The sequence below is a fragment of the Gouania willdenowi genome, chromosome 22, assembly GCF_900634775.1.
Source record: "Gouania willdenowi chromosome 22, fGouWil2.1, whole genome shotgun sequence".
Taxonomy (NCBI): Eukaryota; Metazoa; Chordata; class Actinopteri; order Blenniiformes; family Gobiesocidae; genus Gouania; species Gouania willdenowi.
In genome coordinates, this window is record NC_041065.1 from 23,867,090 (window position 1) to 23,890,713 (window position 23,624).

Below are 23,624 nucleotides of genomic sequence, written 5' to 3' on the forward strand. Positions count from 1 at the left end.
GTATCTCTGTGCTTTCAAAATGCCATTAATAAAATGCACCTTTGTTCGTTGTCCATAACATACGCCTGCCCATACCGTAACCCCACCCCCACTATGGGCCACCTCAACGTTGACATCGGCAAACCGCTCACCCACACGACGCCACACATACTGTCTGCCATCTGCCCTGAACAATGAAAACCGGGATTCATCCGTGAAGAGAACACCTCTCCAACGTACCGGACGCCATCGAATGTGAGCATTTGTCCACTCAAGTTGGTTACGACAACAAACTGCAGTCAGGTCAAACTCCCGATGAGGACAACGAGCATGCAGATGAGCTTCCCTGAGACGTTTCTGACAGTTTGTGCAGAAATACTTTGGTTATGCAAACCTATTGTTGCAGCAGTTGTCCGGGTGGCTGGTCTCAGACGATCATGGAGGTGAGCCGGTTGGATGTACTACCAAATTCTCTGAAACGCCTTTGTTGACAGCTTATGGTAGAGAAATCAACATTCAATTCACGGACAACAGCTAAGGTGGACATTCCTGCAGTCAGCATGCCAATTGCACAATCCCTCAGAACTTGCATCATTTGTGGCATTGTGCTGTGATTAAATTTGTATAATGGCCTTCTATTGTGGCAAGCCTGAGGCACACCTGTGCAATAATCATGCTGTCAGCGTCTTGATATTCCACACCGGTGAGGTGGGACGGATTATCTTGCAAAGGAGAAGAGCTCACTAACAGATTTAGAACTATTTGTGAACAATGCTTCACAGAAATAGGTCTTTTGGGTATATAGAAAATGTTTTAGATCTTTTGAGATCAGCTCATGAAAAATGGGAGCAAAAACAAAAGCGTTTATATTTTTGTTCATTCTACTTTAAAAAGTAACTAGTAGCTTAAGGCCACTTCAGGATCTGAGGGTTATTTATGCAATATCATCCCCTAAGCTCTTCATTTAAAGCATGTGTCAATTCCAAGGTCAGGGGGCCAAATCCGGCCCTTTGAGGCATTGACTTTGGCTCGCTTGAGAAAGTAAAAAATTATATAAAAACATGAAATGTTTTGTACAATTTAGTTTTAGATATCTCAGCCACTCCAAATACAAAAATCAAATCTACAATTGTTGCAGAGCTCCAGTCAATCTCAAATTATTACACGGAATTTCCCCAAAGAGTGAAGATCCTGCAGGGACTGAAATACTCACATACTTTATCATTTTTATATGGTAGTGCAAACCAAGGCACGTTAATGTTGAATTTGCTCTTTTTCCCCACCAATGATCTGAGGCCCAGATAGGCTCAAACTGGTCCATATTTGGCCCCTGAACTAAAAATGAGTTAGCCAACCCTGATTTAAAGGGTCACGATTCTGCTGGTGCACCCTAAGCCAGTCTGATGCAAGGTCAACAAAGGTACAGAGAGAGACATTTTTTAAAAAAAAAACTAGAGATTTCAATGTATAAATGTGATTTAGGACTATGCAATTAAAGTACAGTGTGCAGAGAAACTCATACAAGCACGTGGAGAACATGCAACTCATAAAGGTCAGTTTATATCAGCAAAGTATGAAGATTTATATCGCCAGCACAATGGCATCCCATTATTTAAGCCAATGTGTTTAAAGCAGGAAAGTTTCAAGTTCTGCATCGTCAAGCTTAAAAAGTCAGCATTTTGTGAAGGCAAGGGAAATACGTATACGTATAATAATGATCAAAATATCTTTATAATAATTCCTTAAAATGAAAACACCCATTTGTACTGGGATATTCACACACATGAAAAAGCATATATTGGAAAAAGCCATTTAATTTTCCCCAGTTGCTAATTACAAAAGCAGAACTCTTTACAGTCTCACCAATGGAAAGCACTTTCTTTTTTTTAGAGTTAAGGCAACATAGGACAATGATTTTTTTTTGTCTCGACCCCATTGTTCAAAGAGGTCTTTAAAACATTATGGACTTGTGGAATAATAGCTGAATAACCGTTCAATGTGGTGGAAACAAAACACCAGTGATCTTCAGGCACACACTCTCCAAATAGAAACAGTATGGAAAACTGATGCTTCGGTTCCAAAGATAAAAAAAATCTCTCAAAGTCTGAGCTTCATGTAAATTGGATTATCGTTGCACATTTACTGAAATCCTTTGAGTTTTTAGAGAAGAATCTTGTAGTAGTCGTCCCGGTAGCTGTACAACACCACCACGGCCATCCTGAAAGAAAACATTTCACTATTACATGTTAAACAACAATTTTAAAATGCATATATGTATGTATTAGTTGCACTTCCAAAACTAAAAATAAGTTGTTGCCAAGGGGTCTTCTTTCTTTTTAAACTTGGACGAATTTGAATTAAAATGATCTGCAAAAGAAATAACACCAAAGAAAACCATTCCAAGATTCTGTGTCTAGAGCAATATGGATTCATAACTCATTGTAACAAAAGGAAGATTCTTTTATGGCAAAAACATGAAACCATTAAAACAAGTCATCACCTAAAATATCAGTGTCTTATGATTCTGACAGTGCAGCGCGTGATAGAAGAGAAGGCTATAAAAACTTTAACCACAGATTTTACGTAATCCTTCGAAATTCGGCGCAGACGCTGATGAGTCCTTCAGAATTCAATGCAATAACTCATGTGATGTTAAACTTGACACCGGTTCAAAAATACATTCTGTCCTATACTTTGCTTTATGGCCTTACACCTGCTAACCTCATGACTTGGAGCATTGGAGAATGTTAATACTTAAAACAGTGGATACAGTATAAGTCGATTCTTCTGCTAGAACCAGGGATGGATGTAATCAAGAACTTGAGCTCCACAGTCGGCATTACACATACAGAGTTCGCCTTACTTTAGCTTTTTATTGAAATATTTATTTACTATTAAACATATGTTCACACTGACAAGTTTAACCATTTAAATTAAAATGTTTTATGATTTTTTTTTTTTTTACTTTTCGCATAAAAAAAATGTGTCAGAAGGAACATTTTTAAGATTTAAGCTGACCTATGGTAGTTTTTAGTTGTATAAAGTAAAAATGATTAAAAAAGGTTCTAGATTTGGTAGGTTTTAGCAGGGAAAATTTTATGAATAAACTTTTTTTTACCTTAATGACACAAAAGAATTGCAGAAGTTGTGTTAATAGCTATGTTCATATAGTTATAACAACTTTTACACAAAAAATACAGGTGAAATACAGGCCTTTAGTACGTTAATATATTTTTAGTTCCATACATACACAAGTTGTTCAATCAATCAATCAATCAATCTTTATTTGTATAGCGCCAAATCATAACCAATGGTATCTCAAGGAACTTTACAGTAGAGCAGTCTTAAGGACGGACTCTTCATTTTATGGATACACACATATGCAAATATACGTATATACACATACATATGTACCCCACACCCAACATGAATTTGTTGTTATTTTATTTATTTATTTATTTTTACCTTGTCTGCACATGCTATACAGTAGGTAGTACATGCATTGTAACAGCAATGCATGTTTTATTATTGCAATTAAATACAATAATTAATTTTATTGCATAATTGTGACCATCACCAGCCCTCTAAGGAAGGGTAAGAAAAACTGTATCAGAGGGAGAATATAAAATGAGAGGGCAGTGTTACACCAAGGTGAGGGGGAAGGGGAAGAGGGAGTCAGGGTAAATTGACACATTTTTAGGCTGAAGCATAAACCGCATGTCTAATGTAAGTATTTTAGCTCAGAATAATCAAACAATAACATTTTTCTAAAACAATGTGATTCCTCAGACTCAATTAGCAAAGATCACAGGTGTCCAAAATCTAGCCATTACTAAAACATGTCAGAGGCAACTTATAAACATTCTGTCGCTAATTTCAAGTCAGTGGTCAGAAAATTAGAAAAACCACGGTATCTCTTTTGTAGCCTTTAATGTCCTTATCAATAATCAAGCTAAATAATGACCACAGATTCTTTTGGTGCTGTAGCTCATGAGAAAAAAAATCCTCCAGCTCTCTTTACACACATGCTGCTCTGACACAAATAGCTGATGCCAGCAAAGCTCAACGTTTTCTGGCCAGTAGTTTTCTGTCAAAGAAAAGATCAGTGACTTCAAAAGGCCCGAGGCTACTTTTAGTCTATTTTACAGCCTTACTGCAGCCAGGTGATCACTACATCACTGTAAACCCATCACCAACCATCTGGCCTCAGTTTCTAGATGCAAAGAAAAGCAAAACAGGAAATACAAAAACACATGCGGCGTGTTTTTATTGTTGCCTCCGTGATGAACATTTATAGAAATTAAGCTTTTTTACCTCCTGAATGGAAAATAAAGAGCAACAGAGAGAGAGAGAGGAAATTTGAACCAACTGTCCTGAAGCGACGAGAGAGAAGGCAGAAAGCAAAGCTGTAATTTTTCTTGTAATTATCTGATTTGAAAGAAAATAAGCTGCAATCTTCCCAAGGATGCTCTTGATGGGCCCCTCATAAAAAGTGGGAGCTCCACCGCAGGGGCCTTATACTAAAGCTCTGCTAACAGGAATCCAGGAAGCATTGCTGTTTAAACAACAAGAGCTCCTGTGTCAGTCAGAGAGAGAGCGTTTCAAAGCTGGACGCCAGAAGACCAAATGAGCGCAACATCCTGTGCTGCTTTTCACTGCAGGAAGTAGGATCAATGCAGGACTTGATGCTCTGCCGCGCAGTAATTATCTGTCTAACGGCTTTCTTTTAATGACTGACTGTCCCCATTCCACCTGGACTGAGGGGGCTTAGGTAAAGCTTTGGAGAGGCAGGTACTTCTCTGACTATCATCCTCCCTATCAGACATTGGAAACTAAAGATGCAGGATATGTTTGAATGGTATTGACTTGAATGAGTGAAGGAGATCATAAATCTTGTCCTATTAAAGAAGAGAGTGTTCAAGTGAAACAAAGAACTTGGAAAAAAGGATGGTGGTTTCGTTTTTTGAAACTGTTTATCTTGTTTAAAGTCACAGTCATTGTACTTCTACTGGTATATATTGCAAACAGAGATGGAAAAGATAAACACTTGATTGTTATCAGAGGGTAAAGAATATCTTGTCCGTACAATAAAAGGAATTAATAAGAGCAATTATGAACTTAAATTACGTATTCACCCACGCTTATCCAACATGTTTTTGGACACTGGGACTAAACCATAGTATCAAAAGAAAAAACTAGAGGTGAGACTCGATTTAAGTACAATAAACATCAAAGATGCTATGTTACAAGCAGCAAATGCTCTAGCAGTTTGGACAGGGTGCAAGTTGCTTAAATAGACAATTGCTCTTGGGGCTGTGCATCGTCGGCAGGTGTCTCAAGATCACAAGCGTTTCGCCCCTTAACCTGTACGCTTCACCTGATTGGGGCAGCAAAGACTACACTTCACCTAAAGAGGGGTTCCAGCCGCGATCTTTTGCTGGCCACAGCCATCTTGAGCTTTCCTCAGCTGCAGAGGCGATCTCTCCAAAGGCATTATTCATCTCTCTTGGTTCTAAACCAATCTTTTGAAGAAAGTGTTGCACGGCTGATGAAGGGAACCCGCAACAGCCTACTTTGATAGTGAACAAGGCTGCATTCCAACCTCTAGAGAGGGCTTTGTCTATGAGGTCTTGGTACTTCAACTTCTTAAGTTCGAGGGCTACTGAATGTCTTTCTTTCCACAGGACTGTAAGCTCCGTAACCACGATTGACTTTGTGCTTCTTGGGTGGAGTGAGGTGACTTTCTACAGGATGAGTCCTCGGTGCTCCAAAGTTCTTTCCACGATAGTGAGCGCTCGAGCGCCTGGTCCCATTGCGTCCACTGGCCCTAAGAGGCGAGGCCTACGGCTTTCAGACGCTGATCTTCTTTGGCTGTTTCTCTTACCCTCTGCACCACAAGATCTCCTTTACTCTGGTTGTTGACTTTGTTCCATCTCCTGGTCTTGTAATGACCAAGGCTGAGTCGTCCTTGACACACAACACCAACCATTTCCTAGTGCTTCCATTATGACTCAGCTTCTTTGACTGCTTTCTGAGGCCTCCATTTCCTGCCGGTCTTGATGGTAGAGCAGGAGTGCCAGATTTTCTCATCTTTTAACATGCGCAATGTGGTAACCGCTCTTGCTTTGATGGCTTTAAACTCTTCCACCACTGTTGTGACTGGCAGATGGAGCTTGGAGGTTCTGCTATACAAGTTAACTGAACTGAAGGCTGGAGGGACACCTAGCCACCTTCTCACAAACTTGCTACAAAGTCTTTCCATTGCTTCCACTTGGGTCGTGGAAAAGTCATAGAGCAGGAATGGCCACTGCAGGCAGGGTATGATGCCATAATGGAAGCACCACACCTTGAACCTGCCTCGCTGATGGCTGTCGTTTATTGCCTTGAGCCAATTGTTCAGCTGCACAATAGACTCTTGTCAGTTTCTGCTGTCATTTAGAGAGCTGTCATAGGTTTTTCCTAGACACTGGATCTCCAGGCTCTGTATAGTTGGAATCTCCATCCCTTGAATGGAGAAGGTATTACTTTTCAGCTTCCGCTCGACTATACACAGGCTTCTGGATTTTTCAGGTTTGAACACCATTTGTGCCCAAGCTGCCATCTTCTCCAGAGCGCTTAAGATCCATTTTGTTCCAAGGATTGAGGGGGCTGGCACTGTAATATCGTCCATGAAGGCTCTGCAGGCCGGGTGTCTTGTGCCGTCGGCTGCTATAGGCCCTTTACATTTTGATTCCCTGCCCTTGAGTAGGAGGTTCATCGCAGCCACAAACAGAACCACCAATATTGTGCACCCTGCCATAATTCCCTTTTCAAGTCTTTGCCATTTGGTGGCAATATCCCCTACTGAGAACCTCATTTTCAGGGAACCTATGTGTAACATCACAAGCATGACTACCTCTGTTGGTACAAAGTACCGAAACCAAGCCATACGACAGAGAGAGTTGTTTTATTTGTCTTTGCCGCCTTTATGACTTGACTAAGTACCGAAGTATGCTGAAGGCATCCTGAGTAGCCTGGTACGCCGCCTTTCTGTACACTGGTATCAATGTACTTGTTGGCAAAGAGATATGTTGTCAGCCTCTTGGCAATGAGTGACCAGAATATTTTGCCTTCAATGTCTAGCAAGGAAATTTCTCAAAATTGGTCGAGACTTGATGAGTTGCGTTCTTTAGGAACAAAACATCCCTCTGCTAAAGTCGAGAGCCAGGGTTCTTGCTTCTTCTTCCACAGAGCCCTTAGCAGCTTCCCTAACCTTGACAACAGTCTGGGACAGTTTTTATAAATTTTATATGTTGTGCCCAATGGTCCAGGGGCTGACCCTGCTCGAGCTTTGTCCACAATGAAATATGACGTGTCAAAGAAGATGCGAGGGCTTTCTGCTGGCTCCTGGATAGGGCAATCTTTAAGTGGAAGATCTCTTTCGGGATCGCTGTGCGATTCCGCAATACTTGCTTCCACTTCTTCTTTGGAGCACACCAACCTTCCGCTTTTGGGTTTTCCGAGAAGGTTGGATGTGAAGTTGAAGGGCTTGCTGAAAAAGGCTTTTCTTTGGCACCGTTTTTCATGCGGCTTCCTGCGAGTTGCTTCTGCTCTTCGGAGTTGTAGAAGGCTTTTCCGCAGCTCTGACCTGACCTCTTTTCCTCATCTTTGGATTTCTGCCAGTTTTTCCTAACAGCTCTTAAGTATTTTCGTAATTGGGCAATGCAGCATTGCCTCCTTGAGGGCCCTGCAGGAATTTTTGCATTTTTCTTTGCAATTACGCCAAATGTCTCATGGCACACCTGGTACACTATTTCCAGCATCGTCTTTACCTTCTTGACTACGTCTCCTTTGAGGACATTGTCTAAAGCAAGGTTGAGATCTTCAGCGGAGGAAGATTCAGTGGAGGTTTCTTTGTGAAGACCTCAAGGTGAGTTGGTTCACCCTCAGTCTTGTGCCTCAGCTGGGTTCAGAAGAGAGATCTGGGGCGCTGTGGTTTGACTCCGGGCCCCTGACTTCCTTCGACTGATGAGCGGCACTGATGAACTCAGAAATGGCTCTCTGAAAAACTTCGGGCACTCTGCGTTGCTTGAACCGATCTTTGCACTTTGACTTTCCCTGGTGGATCTTCACACCATGCTTGTTTTTTCGAATGTTCCTCCACAATAGGTGCATCTTCTTGCAACTTCCTGTTTATCCATGTCCAAACTTGTTGTCATTATGCCGTCGTCACGGTCAATTGCCGTGTGGTCCGTCCTCACTGGCAGATTATCTTCCATCCCTCCTCAGTCTGCCTGGGGGTATTCTCTCTGTCTAGTACGTGCAGTGTTTGGGTGCAGTGTTTCGGGGTGCTAGCCCTATCACTATTACTTGCCGTCTTTCCGGACTGTCATTCATTCTTTCATCAAAGTCTGTGGGTCTTTCCCCACTGCAAAAAATGTATCTAATTAATTTGAGACTTTGTAATTAATTAATCTCAAATAATCGCTTAATATTTGAGACAAGAAGCAACATTTTTCAATTTAAATGGATTTTGGTGTCTGACTGAATCAATGAAAACTAAGGAAGTAGATTTGTGTCTTTATTATTCGATCAAAAAAATGTTTACTTCAATCAAAAATAAACATTTTCAATCAAATAAAAAAAGTGTTCAAATGCAGTTATTTGGGTCTCAAATATTTATTTATTTTTTTTTTTTTTTTGCATTTTACACTTTTTTTTTTATCTGATTGAATTTTTTTAAATTTTTTATTATTAAAGTGATTTTTCTTTGAATAACACAAATCTACCTCCATAGAAAACACAATAAATTAGCTTAAAAACCAAATTTTCCTTTTCAAAACTGAACGCTAATATAATGAGCAATATGAATGAAGAACATTATGTTTGCATTGTTCACAAAGCAAAAACTTAGATTTAAGTAAGCTATATTCCTGTTTTTCCAGATTTGTTTGTAAGCTTTCTAAAAAAATTGTGTAATAAAATAAAAAAACAGCACTTAGTACAGTGCATTCCAGAGAAATGGAAACTGAAAAGTGCAAAAATAGTTAAAATATCTGTGGCATGAAGTCAACAGATCAACTGATGAAGCTAATGATTTTTTTTTTTACACCCATGAAGCACAGCAACAACTTTTCCTTGGGTTCTCCTGTTTCTTGTGTGGTGTGCTGTGCATCAGTATTATGGGTATACCGGGAACCCGTGCAATAAGAAAGGTTCTGCACTATTTGGAGTGCAAAAAAAAGCGATTAACTGCGTTATTTTATCGCAACTAACACGATAAAGTCCCAGCACTTAGAAAAAAACCCCATTAGGACGGAACATATAAACTCAGAAGTTAAACCTTTAACCATCTGTTGAGAGGCAGTGTCTCCAACATCCTTTCTAATCCTAATTTCAAAGAATTTGGCGGTTAAAGCTACAAAAAGGTTCTATTTAAATGCCAAATACATTTTGTTGAATTTTTCCAAACCCACCTACGGTTGGTTTGGAGCAGAGAGACGTGTTAACCATGCAGGACTGTGGACCCCTAGGACCCACGTTTAAAACAGATGGTTTGGGACAGGGGCGACAAACTCATTTTAGTTCAGGGGCCACAGATTGTATGCGGGAAAACGACTAATTTCAACATTATTGTGTCCTAGTTTTCACTTCTACGTTTACATAAATTACTAAATATGTAAGAAATCGACAAAATCCAAGCAATAAGTGACAAATATCAGTCCCAACGTGATCTTCATTTTAAATTTCCTAGATTTTGTGACAAACTTCTATTAAATTAAGGGAAATACTATGTAATAATTTAAGGATTTTGTAAGACTTTTTTCCACAGACGAACATTAAAAATGACTGAAATCATGTGATATAAGCACCGGGAAAACTGTGAGCACCTGCAGATATTGTTGAGTTTCATTTACGCAGTGATTCATGTTTTCTTTGTCATTTTTACTTTCTCATGCGGGCCAAATTGGATGCTCCAAAGCGCCAGATTTGGCCCCCGGGGCCACGAGTTTGACATGTGGTTTAGAATTTAACAATGCAGGGTTTCCTTTGGTGTCAACAAATACTATCTCAGTTACAAAAGGCCAAAGGTCAAATACCAACACACCTTTTTACAATCTTGAAGTGATGGATCTCGTCACAGATAGACTTCAGGTAGCGTTGCTTTGGGAGACGACTCAGTAATGTCTTTACACTACTGTTGAACACTTCTTCAGTGTCAAACTGGAAAAAAGAAGAAAAAAATAGGTTATAATGAGACCTTTGGAAGAAAATGGGTATATTGGTGAGAAGATGTTGAGAGCAATGCTAAACCTATTCAGCATCCCCAAAACAAAGCCTGGAACTCATTAAGTTCAACTAACCTCCAAACTGAGCTCATTGTCAAACCAAACCATAACAAAGCATCACACTTGTTCACAGAGTTTGGATTGAATAAAATCAATGAATGAATGAGCTTTTACACTTTCGGGCCTGGAATATATTTCCACGCGTCACAAGGAGCAGAGCAGTGATGCTACAGAACAACAGTGGCTTTATAGATTTCTTTGGTTTCGTGTGCAACCAGGGTCGAGAAGTTTAGTTAAAGCATGCCGTGACATCGTCCCCCAACGGTGGTGCATAGTGTGTGTGGTACAATATGGGCGGTTGCAGAATGGAGCCTTTTGCTTATATAACAGCAGAGTAATAAACAGCATTTTTAGCTTTTGTCGTGTCATTTAGCTGTAATTACTATTTTGAATGTAAAGAATCTGGAGTTAAACACGCTGGTAAGGAGTTTGGAATGTGGACATTAACACCTCCAAAGAGCGTGCTTTGTTAACTGTGTGCATGTGGCTGCGTACAGGCGTCTTTCTGGGAGGAAAAAAAAAAGCAAGGGAGTTCCCTCGCTCCATTCCTCAGCAGAGCGGACTGCAAGGAAGGAGACGGGATCCCCTCTTCCTGTCTGAGACCTTGACCTTTGCTGGCCATTCTTTCCAACCCCCCCAACTGTTAGGATGCAGCCTTTTATTAACTGCCATGTTTTTGATTAAGCTTGATGGAAAGAAACCTCAAGAGCCAGGAAGTTGACGAGCGTTTCCTTCTGCAGGTCAACCTGTGAGATAAAAAAAAAAAGAGAAAAAAGAAAAAAGGACAGGTTTACTTTACACAACAGAACCCAAGCATCACATTAAATCATTTAAAAAGCTCTCAACATAACAGGAAGCAACTGATACTGGATATTTGTTATCAAGCACAAAATATCAAACGCTACACCTCCTTTTTCAAAGTATATTTACTTTCTCTTACGGCGACGTCTAAGATGTTCAAAGCCATAGCCGTGCTGGTTTCATGTGAGCTTTTAATCATAGCCATTGTCACATTAAACATTACTTCAACCAAAAGCACCTTGTGTTACTTCCTCTTTTGTTGGACGGAGAACAGACCAACTGTTTTTCATTTGTTTTGCATCAACCAAACTCATAAAGTCTGTCGAACAAAATAAAGTGGGCCTGTTCTTAGTTTGGCTTCTTCAGTTCATCAGTGTCTTTTTAACAGCGTCGAAACGTTACTATAACATCTCACAGTATTTCAAATCACGCTGGTATAATAAAAAATTGATTTCTGTTGTACAGTGTTCAAAAGCCACATGTCGTCAGTTTACCACTGTGGTCTTTTAGATCACACACAGGATCAATAAGATCCTCCAGAAAGTGCCGACACACAGTTTGGTTTCGGTAATTACACTTACCTGCCCAAAATGTAGCTCACATAACCAAAAAATTATATAGCACAACAACTGAGAATACGGAAAACTGTTGTTAGTCATTTTTAGCACCTTTTTAACCCCCATAAAGACCAGTGAACCTGTTATGGATCGCTTTCAAAAAAGTGGCTCTTAACTTCTTAGAAAAGCTCAATTTCACAACACCAGGGATATTCTTAAGCCTTTTGTACACTCCATAAAGTATTAAACAACACCATCAGATATTCAGGGGGTTTTAAAGAATAAGGTGAAAACATTGTAAAATCTGAGATGGATAAGACAGAAATGAAATACAAGAAAGCTCTCCTTATTTTCTGTTTTTCATTTTCATTTCTTTGATTAATAGGATTTTTTAGCTTCTATTTTATAGGCTTGTTTGTTTTTGAGTCCACATTACAAGGTGCACATTAAGAATTAGTTTAAATGTCGTTTTTTAGGTTAATAGGGAACACTTAAGCATTTAAAAATTTACAAAGCATCCATTAATGCTTTATCACATTATCCACACTGCCATTATAAGCTTTGACTAATCCCGTGTTTCACAAATGGGGTACGTGTACCCCTAGGGGTAAGCAATGGCACTATAAAGAGAGCGAAATAAAAAATTAACAAATTAAACCATAAAAATATGGGGTTTTAAAACGTTTATTTTTAGTGAAAAATGATAATCACACTGAACAGTACAAGCAACTCACAAAACGACACAAAAAAAAAAAACACACAAAATAAGAGAAAAATATACTGAATAACAAAAAGAACAGATAAACAACAGAATACACAAAAAGACACACATACTAAGAGAGAAAAATACACAATATCATGACAAAATACACAAAAATAACAGGGAAACATAAAAAATGACACCAAAAACACACAAAAAGACACATGCACTAAGAGAAAAACAGTTAAAAAACTATTATCAGCAACACAAAACAACAACAAAGACACACTAAATGAGAGAAAAATAAACAATATCACTACAAAATACACAAAAATACACACACAGAGAAAATGATTTAAACAGTACTAACAACATACGAATACGGACAAACAACAACAAAATACACAAAATGATCTTGATTGGAACATGAACTCAAAATACAAAAGTCAGTCTTGGTCACACATCAGGAGGGGTATGACCATACAGTATTAAAAACTATAGAAATAAATATATGCAGGAGGCACTAAATACTGTTTCTTTCCACTTATTTACAAAATGATATTCTTTAAAATGTGTGTTATCACTCATTCCATCATTACGCTCTATAGTTGTTTTTTCACTGAAAGGGGTACTTGAGCCAAAAAAAAAGGTTGAGAACCACTGGTCTAGATGGAAGTAAGGGGGCTTTGAGGAAAAAAGGTTGGGAACCACTGATTTAGAATATTAAGCTAAAAAAATAACCGTTTAGCTGTTTACACCCTTTCACAAAACAACTTCTGTTTAGTTTGTTGTCCTGTACGCTTTCCCAGCTTCGACGGAGGACTTGAGTGCATGAAAGGCCTTCTTTATGGCAAGTTTGTTGTTTCAACAATCAAATGTCCTCTCTTTGATGAGCAATTTCACACACGAATTCATCAGATAAGGTTTAGAAGGGAGGGAGCCTGGGATCAGGAGGGATAAAACAAACAAATGACTTACTGCCAGAACCTCCATGTCACTGCTCTTGTTCTGCAAATTGTTACCAAGATTCTGTAATCTGGACGTGATCTGAAACAAGACAAAAACACAGGAATGAGGAAAGAAGTTCAAAGCAAGGAAATTTAATTTGTTCCCATCATTATGATGAATAAACTGGCATTACAATCTTTAATAAACAAACAGTTTATGGGACCTTCAGATACTTTTGGCAGAAAAATGCTTTAATGTTTACATCCTCACACAGAATCAAAAAGAAGATGTGGTAGAGCAACTTTATATGGGCTTACTGCAGAATGTTAAAATACTCCCACCAGTGGAATCCCATCAACTGTGTATTTTCCCCTATAGGAGAGCTGTAACTTGCACATGAGCTTCCATAACGACATCGGTATACATTCCACCTCAAAGCTTTCATTGTGTGGCTTGCTATAAAGACTGTAGGATTGGAAGTTTTCTGGGTTTAAGGGTATAAAACTAGTAAGAGTGACGGAAAAAGAAGCCAAAAGTAGTTTTAGGTTCATTTTAAGGAGAGAACTGGAGCCAGTGGTAATGTAAACTAATGGACTGTAAAAAATTGGCCATTTATAGAAATAAAGTTTTCCATCATAGCATGCTCAAAAATAATAATAAAGGGAATAGGTAAACAACACCATGTAGCTCCAGGTCAATCACACTTCTGGGAAATCAACCTGTCCAGCGAGGAGGCAACACAGATCGTTAATTAATTTCACCTGCTGTGGAGCAAATGGAACCGACACCAGGTGGAAATTAGAGGCAATTAGTGGAGACCACAAACTGTGGCTGTGTTCGAAATGGCAACATTACACACTCTACCCAATGTGTATACTGTCTACTATATACTGTAAGTATGGTTAGGAGGATTAGGATGATGACCTTTCCCACTTAAGTATACTTCAAAGTTTCCCAAGATGCATTCTGAACCTACAATGACAAAAACCTGAATGGTAAATGATAAATGGACTTGATTTATATAGCGCTTTATCACCACACTGAAACAGTCTCAAAGCGCTTTACATATCAGCTCATTCACCCAATCACTCTCACATTCACACACCAGTGGGACAGGACTGCCATGCAAGGCGCTAGTCGACCACTGGGAGCAACTTAGGGTTCAGTGTCTTGCCCAAGGACACTTCGACACATAGTCAGGTACTGGGATCGAACCCCCAACCTCTCGATCAGAGGACGACCCACTACCGCCTGAGCCACGGTCGCCCTGAAGCACGCTGCGGTTAAATATCTCCTTTGATTCTCCACCTTTAAAAGTTTGAACACATTTCAAGCGAGAAAGTGACCAAGTAGAATATCAACATGTGGTCATTTGATCCATAAAATTTGCATAAACACATTTCATGCCAACATTTCAGAGATTTTTGGAGACCCGCCATTGCGCTACTGACAAAACTTCCAGTTAACTTCAATACAAGAGCCCTATTTACAAAAGGGTTTTAAAAAACTAATGAAAGACAAGAAGAGATGGTTTTGTTTAGAGAATGGAATGTTTGATTTTTAGCTTGAAGCTGGTTCCAGGGCTATTTTACGTTCCGCTAGCAATGCATCATGGGGGAGTTGAATATGACTAGCGTTCCCACTTAAAAAATGTCCCAATATAGTATACATTTAGGTATTTCTTGCATACTCAATCTTTTCCTACTGTCTACCTTTCCATTGATACCACGTTTGGCCCGATTCGAGCACTTTTTAAATCGTATTTCACATAGAAATATTGCACTTATCCATGGTTGAATCACATGTACACAGTATATTGCATAATTACACGTGAATTGCTGGACAGCAGATTGCGCTGCAGTTACGCAGCGGAGCAGTTTCAAAGCAGATAAGGATCCAGTGGCAATACAGGGTTAGTATGAGTAATACGTTAGTATGCCATTTCAAACACAGCCCATTTCTCTGATTGGCCACTTTTGCATTTTGCCCATGCCCTCACAAATAGAGGCGGAGTCTACAACACACAGAAGTGGCACAGCTCGTGCAGCTCATCCAGAACATCAATTCATGATGCGGCAAGAAGGTTTGCCATTTCTGTCAGCTCAATGTTCACTTGATTTTTTTTGATCAGTGTAAAATGAAAAGCCATACCTTTATGACGACCTGCCTATCATTTTATTGGACCAATTCTACCTTTTATAATATTCACATTGACGGCAGCACCTAAAGTTTTCCTGTCTTTAATACCTTGGTGCAGCCTTCATCCACACAGTGTAAATACATTACATGCTTTTACGTTTGTTTTTGTGCGTTTCTTTGCGTCTCCAACCTGAGTTTCATAGCGGCGCCTGGTACTCGCCGACAGTTTCTCTGGACCGATGATGTTCACATTCATGTTTGTTGTGCTGCTGCTTCCATGTTGCTCTGAAGAGCCTAAACACACACAAAATTATTTTTTTTTTTTCAAATTCTGTTCAAGTTTTCCTCAACTTTAAAGCGAGCGATAACAGTTAAAGAGGTGTGTAATTATTTACGGTTCTACATGCCAGCCATGGTGTGAGATCTAACACTAGAGTTGTTTCTTCCATTGCAAAGTTTAATAACATTAAGCAAAAAACAAACTAAAATCAACAGAATTTGAGGTTTTTATTGCTTTGGTAGAGTCCTAGCTAGTTAGTATAAATAAAACAGAGGTGAATGTGTGTTGCGCTGCTGTGCATTGTTACTCTATAGAGTTTTTATTATAGAAGCAGACTCAGTGGGAGATGAGTGCAGTACCTGTGCTGCTGAGCTGTTGGCCTTTGGGGTTCTGAAGATTAACACTTTCAGAGTTTTCTCTGCAAAGGCCATGAGAAAAATATTATATGCATGTTATTTCAAAGGATGTCAGAACCAAATGTGGAAAAACATTTTCAAACCGAAGCCGCCTTACCTGACGTTTTTGTCATCAAAGAATTTGGTCCGACATTTCTGAATGACATGGTCCACCAGGTCGGACTCAAGTATTCGTTTTTCAGACTGCCTGTCCTTCTCGAAGGACTTCACCTAAAAGCAAGAAAAACACTTCTTCATTCACTGCAGACAGATTTATTCCACCAACTTCTTTCCCACAGCCTCATGATTTGCAAAGCTTAGTTACTTCCTGTTTTTATTAAGTGAACACATTATCCTTCAGATACCATTGTTCTAAAGCCACAACTATTGCGGCCAAGTTTACACAAGCGATCCGGTGCTTTACCTTCACATAGTTTCCCTCCTTGTCAGAGACGAGGGCCATGCATGTGATGCCGGCCAGCCTGCAATGCTCCAACAACGTCTCCTGGGACTAAACACACACACAATGACACAACTTAATTACCGAACACAGCTTTTAAATGTGTTTTCATCTTCGACCTCAAACATAATCTATTGCTACAGATGGGGAGTGGCAACTAGAGCTGACATTTTGGGCTCTAGATTACAACCTGCTGAAAGCACAGTGTTGTGGTTGATAAATTGCTTATTTATCAGAAGTCAAAGCTGGAAATCCAACATGAATTACATAAGGTACTACCTCTTGCAAATGTGTTATAATAAGGTTGCTGAAAGAGTGGAAAAATCAGTTTCTGGATGAGACACCATTAGGCAAGTTTTAGGTAACACTGAAGCAAATGTATTTTTTTAAAACCCTAAAGAGATATTTATTAAGAAACTTTAGCGCCAAACACTAATTCTAATCCTTTGGAGCATTTACGTCTGTTGTTATTTTTATTTATTTTTTTAGTTGTAGTTCATACGTCTGTTTTGTTGGTGTAATGTGATTATTTTCATTGTATAAATTGTATTGTCATTGTGTAATCTACAGACCCCAGGAAGAATAGCTTATAGTTTATGCTAAAGCTAATGGGGATCCTAATACACAAAGCAAACAAATCCTAAAATTTGTCCAGGTCGTTTAGTTTCATAAATGGGGGTACGCAAAGGCACTACGGGGGTACATTAAAAACATGGGGTTTTATAATGTAATGATAATTATAATGATGATGAAAATGATCTTGATGAGAACATGAACTGATAATAGAAGGTTCAGTCTTGGTCCCACACCAGGCAGAAGATGACCTGAAATGATAAAAACTATAGAAATAAATCCATTCAGGAAGCACTAAACACTGTTTCATTCCACTTATTTACAATTGGATTCTTTAAAATGTGTGTGATCACTCATTCATGCCATCATTATGCTCTGTAGTTGTTTCTCATGAAATTCTGAGCAAAATGTTATAGTCCGACAAAGGGGCTACTTGGGCCAAAAAAGATTGAGAACCCCTGGTTTAGTTAAAGTAAAATTTTGCTTGGATGGAGACGTGAGCATGGACTCTCAGAGCAGTCCGTACATGTAAATTCAGGAAATTCGCTCGACCATGACGGTGGCTTTGTACGCGTACGTCCGTGTTAGCCCAATTTCTTCTCATTAACTTCAGTTTGGATCCTCTGTTGGACGAGCTAGACGAGTCAAACGGTGCAGAACGTTCCCCGCGGTGTGCAGCATAAGTTTGTGTGTGCGTGTGTCACTTCGCCTTGTCATCACGCAGGTTCTCACACCACTTGTCTTCTTAAAGCTTTCCCACTGACAGATCAAATTATGTCAAGAGCAAGCCATAGCTTAGAAGCGTAGGTGCAGCTTGGGGCCTGAACTCAATACCTTGGTAAGAGATTTGCCATATTTGGTTGGGGGAAAAAAAAAAAAAAAGAGTAAATCTGTCAGTTCACAGGATACATTTAATGCAGCTTTGGTCAGAAGAAGCGAGGAAGTCAGAACAAGGTGTTCTTAACATAAGCCCTCAGCTGCTATTAAATAGAATTAATGTTTTCAGCCAGTTACGGCCCTTCTTTTGTCTTTAAAAGCTCAAGAGAAATCAACGTAGCCATTGACTTGTGTCCGGCACACCGTAACGAACAATGAATGGAAAGATAAAACCAAGGGTCACAACGTCTATAAAAGATTAAAAAAAAAAAACGTGTGTGGTGCCCTTTATTAAAAGCTAAGGCACGTATTAGGACACCACAATACAGATCCCAGAAATTCTTCCGAAATGCATATAATTATATTAACAAATTATATCCAATCACAAGACTTCAGAATTCAGTTTGAACTTGGAAACACCTTCCTGTCTTTACAACAACCCCATTGTCCTGACACAAGACAGGAAATAACATTCGATCTGTGCTCACTTGTTGTGTATATAAAAGGTAGCACTGCTTAATATGTAAGTAAGTAAATAAATCCCACAGTTTGTCAGTTCTCTTTTTGGCAATTAGTAATGAAAAAGAGAAAAAAAAATTGCATACTGATGAATTAATCAATGACATGTTAAAGTGTAATAAGTGAACATAATATTGATTTAACCAGATATGATCCCAAATATTTAATGAAATAAACACCAAAACAGCCATTGATGTTATATTCAACCAGCTCAGAACAGATAAGAGCATTAAGATGAAACCCCTTTAACAAGTAGTTATATTTCTATGTCTCACTATGGGATGCAACCTCTGTATGCATTCCTCAGAAGCATTTATTTCAATCTGCCAATCCCGATTGGCCGGTGAAATGCGTCCGCTAAGGGGTGACCCGCCTCCTGTAAAAGGAGGACACGGACAGACACGCACCATTCAAACACCTCTTCTCCTCTCAGCTATCTCGCGTTTTTTTGACAGCTTAACTCTCCACAGGCGGATTATCTTTATTCCAGTCGCCGGACCCTGGCAGAATTAGCGCCTGCTCTGGACCACAACAGGTCCAGAAGTGGGTGAAATACAGTTCTTGCCTTGCTTTGGTTGGTAGGTGCTGTCCTTCGCTGCCGAAAGGTAGTGAACCTCCGAGCCTCAGTTGCGGCTGACGGCTCCTTCCAACGCTGTTGCTCCGGCACACGTTGGTCCCCAGCGCTCTTTCACTCCGGTGTTAGCCCCGCTGTACGCTCCTTGCCTCAGCACACCTCTCTGTCATCTTGGTCCCACTGCCCTCTGCGCCTACGGGCCCATGCGCACATCGGTCCTCCCTCTGGGCTCTCACGAAAGTGTGTAGCCTGGCTCCAGCTCCAGATACTACTGTATCCGAGCTTCGGACGAAAGCAAAAGCTGACGTCTCGAAAAAATCCAACGCTGTCCTCTATGTCTCAGACAGTCCAGCACATGTTGGCCTGCATCCCTGCTAGCACCTGTGCTAGCTACCTCGTGGTAGCGTAAGCTAGCCGCCTGCTCTCCCGACTGCGTCACACGGTGATGGAGGCTAAAGCACCTCTCACCAAGGGAGCGGGATGCTCTGGGGCTCGCCTCTGTCCATGTGGGGGTAAAATCTCCACTAAGGACATGCACAAAGTCTGCCCCAACTGCCTGGATCTGGAACATGCCCGCATGGCGGTCAAAACTCCAGGCTCGTGTAAGCACTGTGCCGGGTTTAGCGCACGGAGCCTCCATAGGAGGCTGGCATGCCTGTCTGAGCAGAATTCCTTCCCCCCTCATGATGCCCCCGTGGAGGCGAGTGAAGTAGAGACTCAGCTGATGAAAACTGCGGCTCCTCAGGGTTCCAGTTGGGGTTACCAGCTCGACCTGGTGTCGTTTGCCTCTCCTAAGGCTGTCTTGTTGCTGGCTCTGGCTTCGGCCAAGAGGGTCATCCATCGTGCGCTTGGCTTTTCCCAGGTGATACGAGGATCATCCTGAGACCCTTTGTGCCAAAGGTTTTGGGCTAGTGTTCTCCCATTCACCTTTTGGCCTTTTCTGCCTCACAGGGTGAGCAGCGACCAAACGTGTTGTGTCCAGTTCATGCAATCCACACAGGGAGCCATCAGCTGTTCGTCTCCAGGGCCAATCCCTGCAAGGGGAAGCCTGTTACTAAGCAATGCCTATCACACTGAGTGGTGGAGACAATTGCTGTGGCTTACTCGTGTAAGGGTCTGCAGCCGCCTACGGGTCTGCGTGCACACTCGACTCGGGGTCTTGCCACATCCTGGGCTTTGTTCAGGGGAGTGTCTGTTCAGGACATCTGTGCAGCAGAGTGTTGGACCTCGTCCCTCACATTTGTCCACTTTAACATGCTGGACGTTTCCGCCCTGTGCATGGCACGGGTGGTTTTACTGTCCTGATGTGATCAGACTTCTGCTCTGGAGCCTGGTACCACTCGATAAGCATGTCTGCACTATGGGAGTTTCCATATCCCATAGTGAGACATCTCACAAAATATTATGAAATAGAACTTTAGGTTATGTATATAACCCCGGTTCTATGAGTAATATGAGTGAGATGTCTCACCAGACTACCCTTCTTGCTCGAACGAGGAGAAGAGGTGCTTATTTTGAATGGTGCGAGTCTGTCCGTGTCCTCTTTTTATAGGAGGTGGGTGACCCCATAGCAGACGTGTTTCACCGGCCAATCAGGAGACAGAGGTTGCAATCCATAGTGAGACATCTCACTCATATTTCTCATAGAACCAGGGTTATATACATAACCTAAAGATATGTACACACTGTGTGTACAATTATAAAGTCACATAAAACCTAGTTGGTTCTAAGAGGACCTCTGGGATCTGAAGAAATCAGTGTACTCGTTACAAAACAGTTTGAAGTACATTTGTTCTAGTAGTTTTAGCTTTAGACTGGCCAAGTGTTGTGCTATTGCACATTTTTACAGGTGTCAAACATACAAGTTTAATTCAAAAACATCTAGTGTGCATCTTTTATCAGACCTGTGAGACATCATAGGTGATGTCAGCAGAGACGCCGGTGCTCCACAGCTTCTGGACAGTATTAATGGCTCTGGACATTGAAGAATGGCCCACGGGGACGACCAGGACGTCACAAGTGCCCACAGTGGCCTGAAGTAAGATCATTAGCAACAACATTAATTATATCTTATATATATTAAATCCACATCATCAAAAATGTAAGGTTGGTTAAAAAATATGTATATTCATATTTGTAATAAACTATTCCAAATTATCAAGGAATGTTTATCTGTGAATAGCAGTTTCTAATGTGGATCTAAAATAAAAAATAGAAAATAATGCATCTCTTGGAGTAGGTCCATGCAATCAAAGGTGATTGTGATCGTAGTTATTACAATGTTTCTAAAAGTGGCAGTATGGCAGCTGTAATAAGGTGTCATTAAATATGAAGATATGCCTGCTGCTCCCTCGTCACAATAATAAGGGAATGTCACACTTGTGTTTTTCTGTCTCACCGGCTCCTCTGAGCTGGCCATCGCAGCACACACTTTGTCTAGGGCCACACTGGCCCCTACTGCACTAAGGGTCGGAACTGTGCTCGCTAGTTGGCGAAACTGTAGGACCTGTTTAAATAAAGACCAATGAGAAAAAAAGAGGGAAAATTAAGGTTACCTTTTGAAAAAAATAATAAATAAATCATATTGTGCTAATTTATTCACTGATGGCATTTAGATTATTGGCTGTCAAACCAACCAAGTGATCATAACGTCCTCCAGCTGCCAATATATCTGGCACAGTCTTCTTGCCTTTCCTGATGAAAGCCACAAACTGGAAGATTACACCGGAGTGGTGTTGCACCTTGTAGACTAAACCTAAATTAATCACCACCTACAAAGAAGAGAAGATAGTTCTGTATTACAAACAGAGGAAATAGTCACGCAATTCAATCAAGTGAGAAATGTGGAATTACTCTGGGTTTGATTCCTAGCTTGCGGAGCAGTACAGTGAGCTCCTCCAGGTCCTTCAGACCCTGTTTTGCAAACTGAGTGACAGCTGTCTTCTGCTTGGTGAGGGACGTCAGCAGTGGTGCCAGTTCCTGCAGCGTCCCCTTCTGTTCTATGTACTTGTACAGGGTCTGCAACTGAAAGGAAAGCACTCGGTGAATGAGTGAGTGCATGGGTAAATGTTGGCATAGATGGCTCAGGCCTGTGTGGATGCTCACGCTGGTGATGGACAGTGAGAAGTTGCAGAACTTTGCTTCCACCTCTCGTTTAGTCAGCTTCTCGTTCTGGGAAACATTTTTTTTTAGAACATCAAAAGGTTTCATAATGTATCTATCAAAAGGATGAAAGAGGCTGATTGGGAACAAAAATGCCAGCCATGTGTACGGTGTACATTTTAGGACATCTTCAGGTCTCGGTGTGAGGTTTCAGGTATCAGGAAAATCTCTGTCATTTGTCAGACAAAACGAACTCATGTCTCAGCAAAACCTCCTTCAAATCTAACGGCATCATTTATCAAAACAAGCATCGTTAAATGGCACGGCTTCAGGCTTCAAAATAAAAGTCATCAGACTCGACGGCCTCGGGTCGTAAAACACGACATGAGGTTGTATTTTGAAGAAACCGGAAATACATACGGATAAGAGTGTAAGTTGAAAGCTATAATTGTATTTATTTATTTTTAAAGGTTAAAATATATTAATGTTTCATTTAACTATGTATATATTAGTCAAACAATATGTTGCTATGTCTTTATTAAAAAAGAAAACAAAAGAACGGCTTTTCAACTTACTTCGTCATGTCTACTTTAGGTTCCGTCAAAGCCGTCTTGTGCACTTTTGGCTCCTTCAAAATAAAACGCCATGTCATGTTTGAAGGCCTGAGGCCGTTCAGTCTGAAAACTTATTTTGGAGCCTGAGGCCATGCCGTTTGACGGCGCTTGGTTTGACAAGTGAGGCCGTTAGATTTGACGGCGGTTTTGCTGAGACATGAGTCCGTTTAGACACCTGAGGATGTCCTAAAATGTACGCCGTACATGTTGTTAGCATGTGAACTCACCATGGATTCACACAGTATATTAGAGGCCTGGCTCAGTTTGTCCTCTGGGACTCCGGAATGCAGCAGGATGGCCTTCAACAAGCTGGTATGGTTCAAGTAGATGTGATAGTTTCTTTCCTGCGATCAAAAAAAACCCCACAAAATCTATTTCCCTCAGCTGCTTTCAGACCTAAAACCAAGCACTCGCATAGATTCTTAAAAGCTTTCACGCATGGAGCTCTGTTAATGCATTACACAAGGGTGAAAATGTATGAGGGATGAACGACACGCCAGGTTTACTGGGTTCATGCAGCGGCAACTGGAGAATGACGCTGCACTGGGAAATATGTGAACAGGAAGCGTACTGTCGTGAAGGGAGGGAAGGAAATGGGTCCAACTGCGCAAAACACATTTACAATGTAAACAATAAATACAGAGTAAATCTGTCAGGCCTGTGCATACTTTGGCATGTCAGGAATGTGAGTGGGAGGTGAAAAAAAACCTAAATCGCTTCAGGAAGAACTAAAGAGTTCTTTTTGGGAAGGAAAAAAAGCTGATGACACATGCAGGCCA

The 23,624-nt window shown here is 40.6% G+C and overlaps 1 protein-coding gene across 1 annotated transcript in view; it reads right to left on the bottom strand.

Annotated features, from left to right (window-relative positions):
* Nucleotides 1-1,775: 1,775 nt before the first annotated feature.
* eif2ak4 (eukaryotic translation initiation factor 2 alpha kinase 4) overlaps nt 1,776-23,624 on the bottom strand; it is a 41,475-nt gene continuing 19,626 nt past the window's right edge. The window contains exons 26-39 of the mRNA XM_028437657.1: nt 23,073-23,189; nt 22,235-22,300; nt 21,983-22,153; nt 21,766-21,900; nt 21,528-21,635; nt 21,034-21,162; nt 16,552-16,638; nt 16,246-16,358; nt 16,092-16,150; nt 15,643-15,746; nt 13,344-13,412; nt 11,009-11,053; nt 10,067-10,182; nt 1,776-2,197 (exon numbers count right to left, since the gene is read on the bottom strand). Of these exons, the coding sequence (XP_028293458.1) occupies nt 2,140-2,197; nt 10,067-10,182; nt 11,009-11,053; nt 13,344-13,412; nt 15,643-15,746; nt 16,092-16,150; nt 16,246-16,358; nt 16,552-16,638; nt 21,034-21,162; nt 21,528-21,635; nt 21,766-21,900; nt 21,983-22,153; nt 22,235-22,300; nt 23,073-23,189 (1,377 nt within the window). The 3' untranslated portion in view covers nt 1,776-2,139. The remainder of the gene's footprint in view (nt 2,198-10,066; nt 10,183-11,008; nt 11,054-13,343; nt 13,413-15,642; nt 15,747-16,091; nt 16,151-16,245; nt 16,359-16,551; nt 16,639-21,033; nt 21,163-21,527; nt 21,636-21,765; nt 21,901-21,982; nt 22,154-22,234; nt 22,301-23,072; nt 23,190-23,624) is intronic.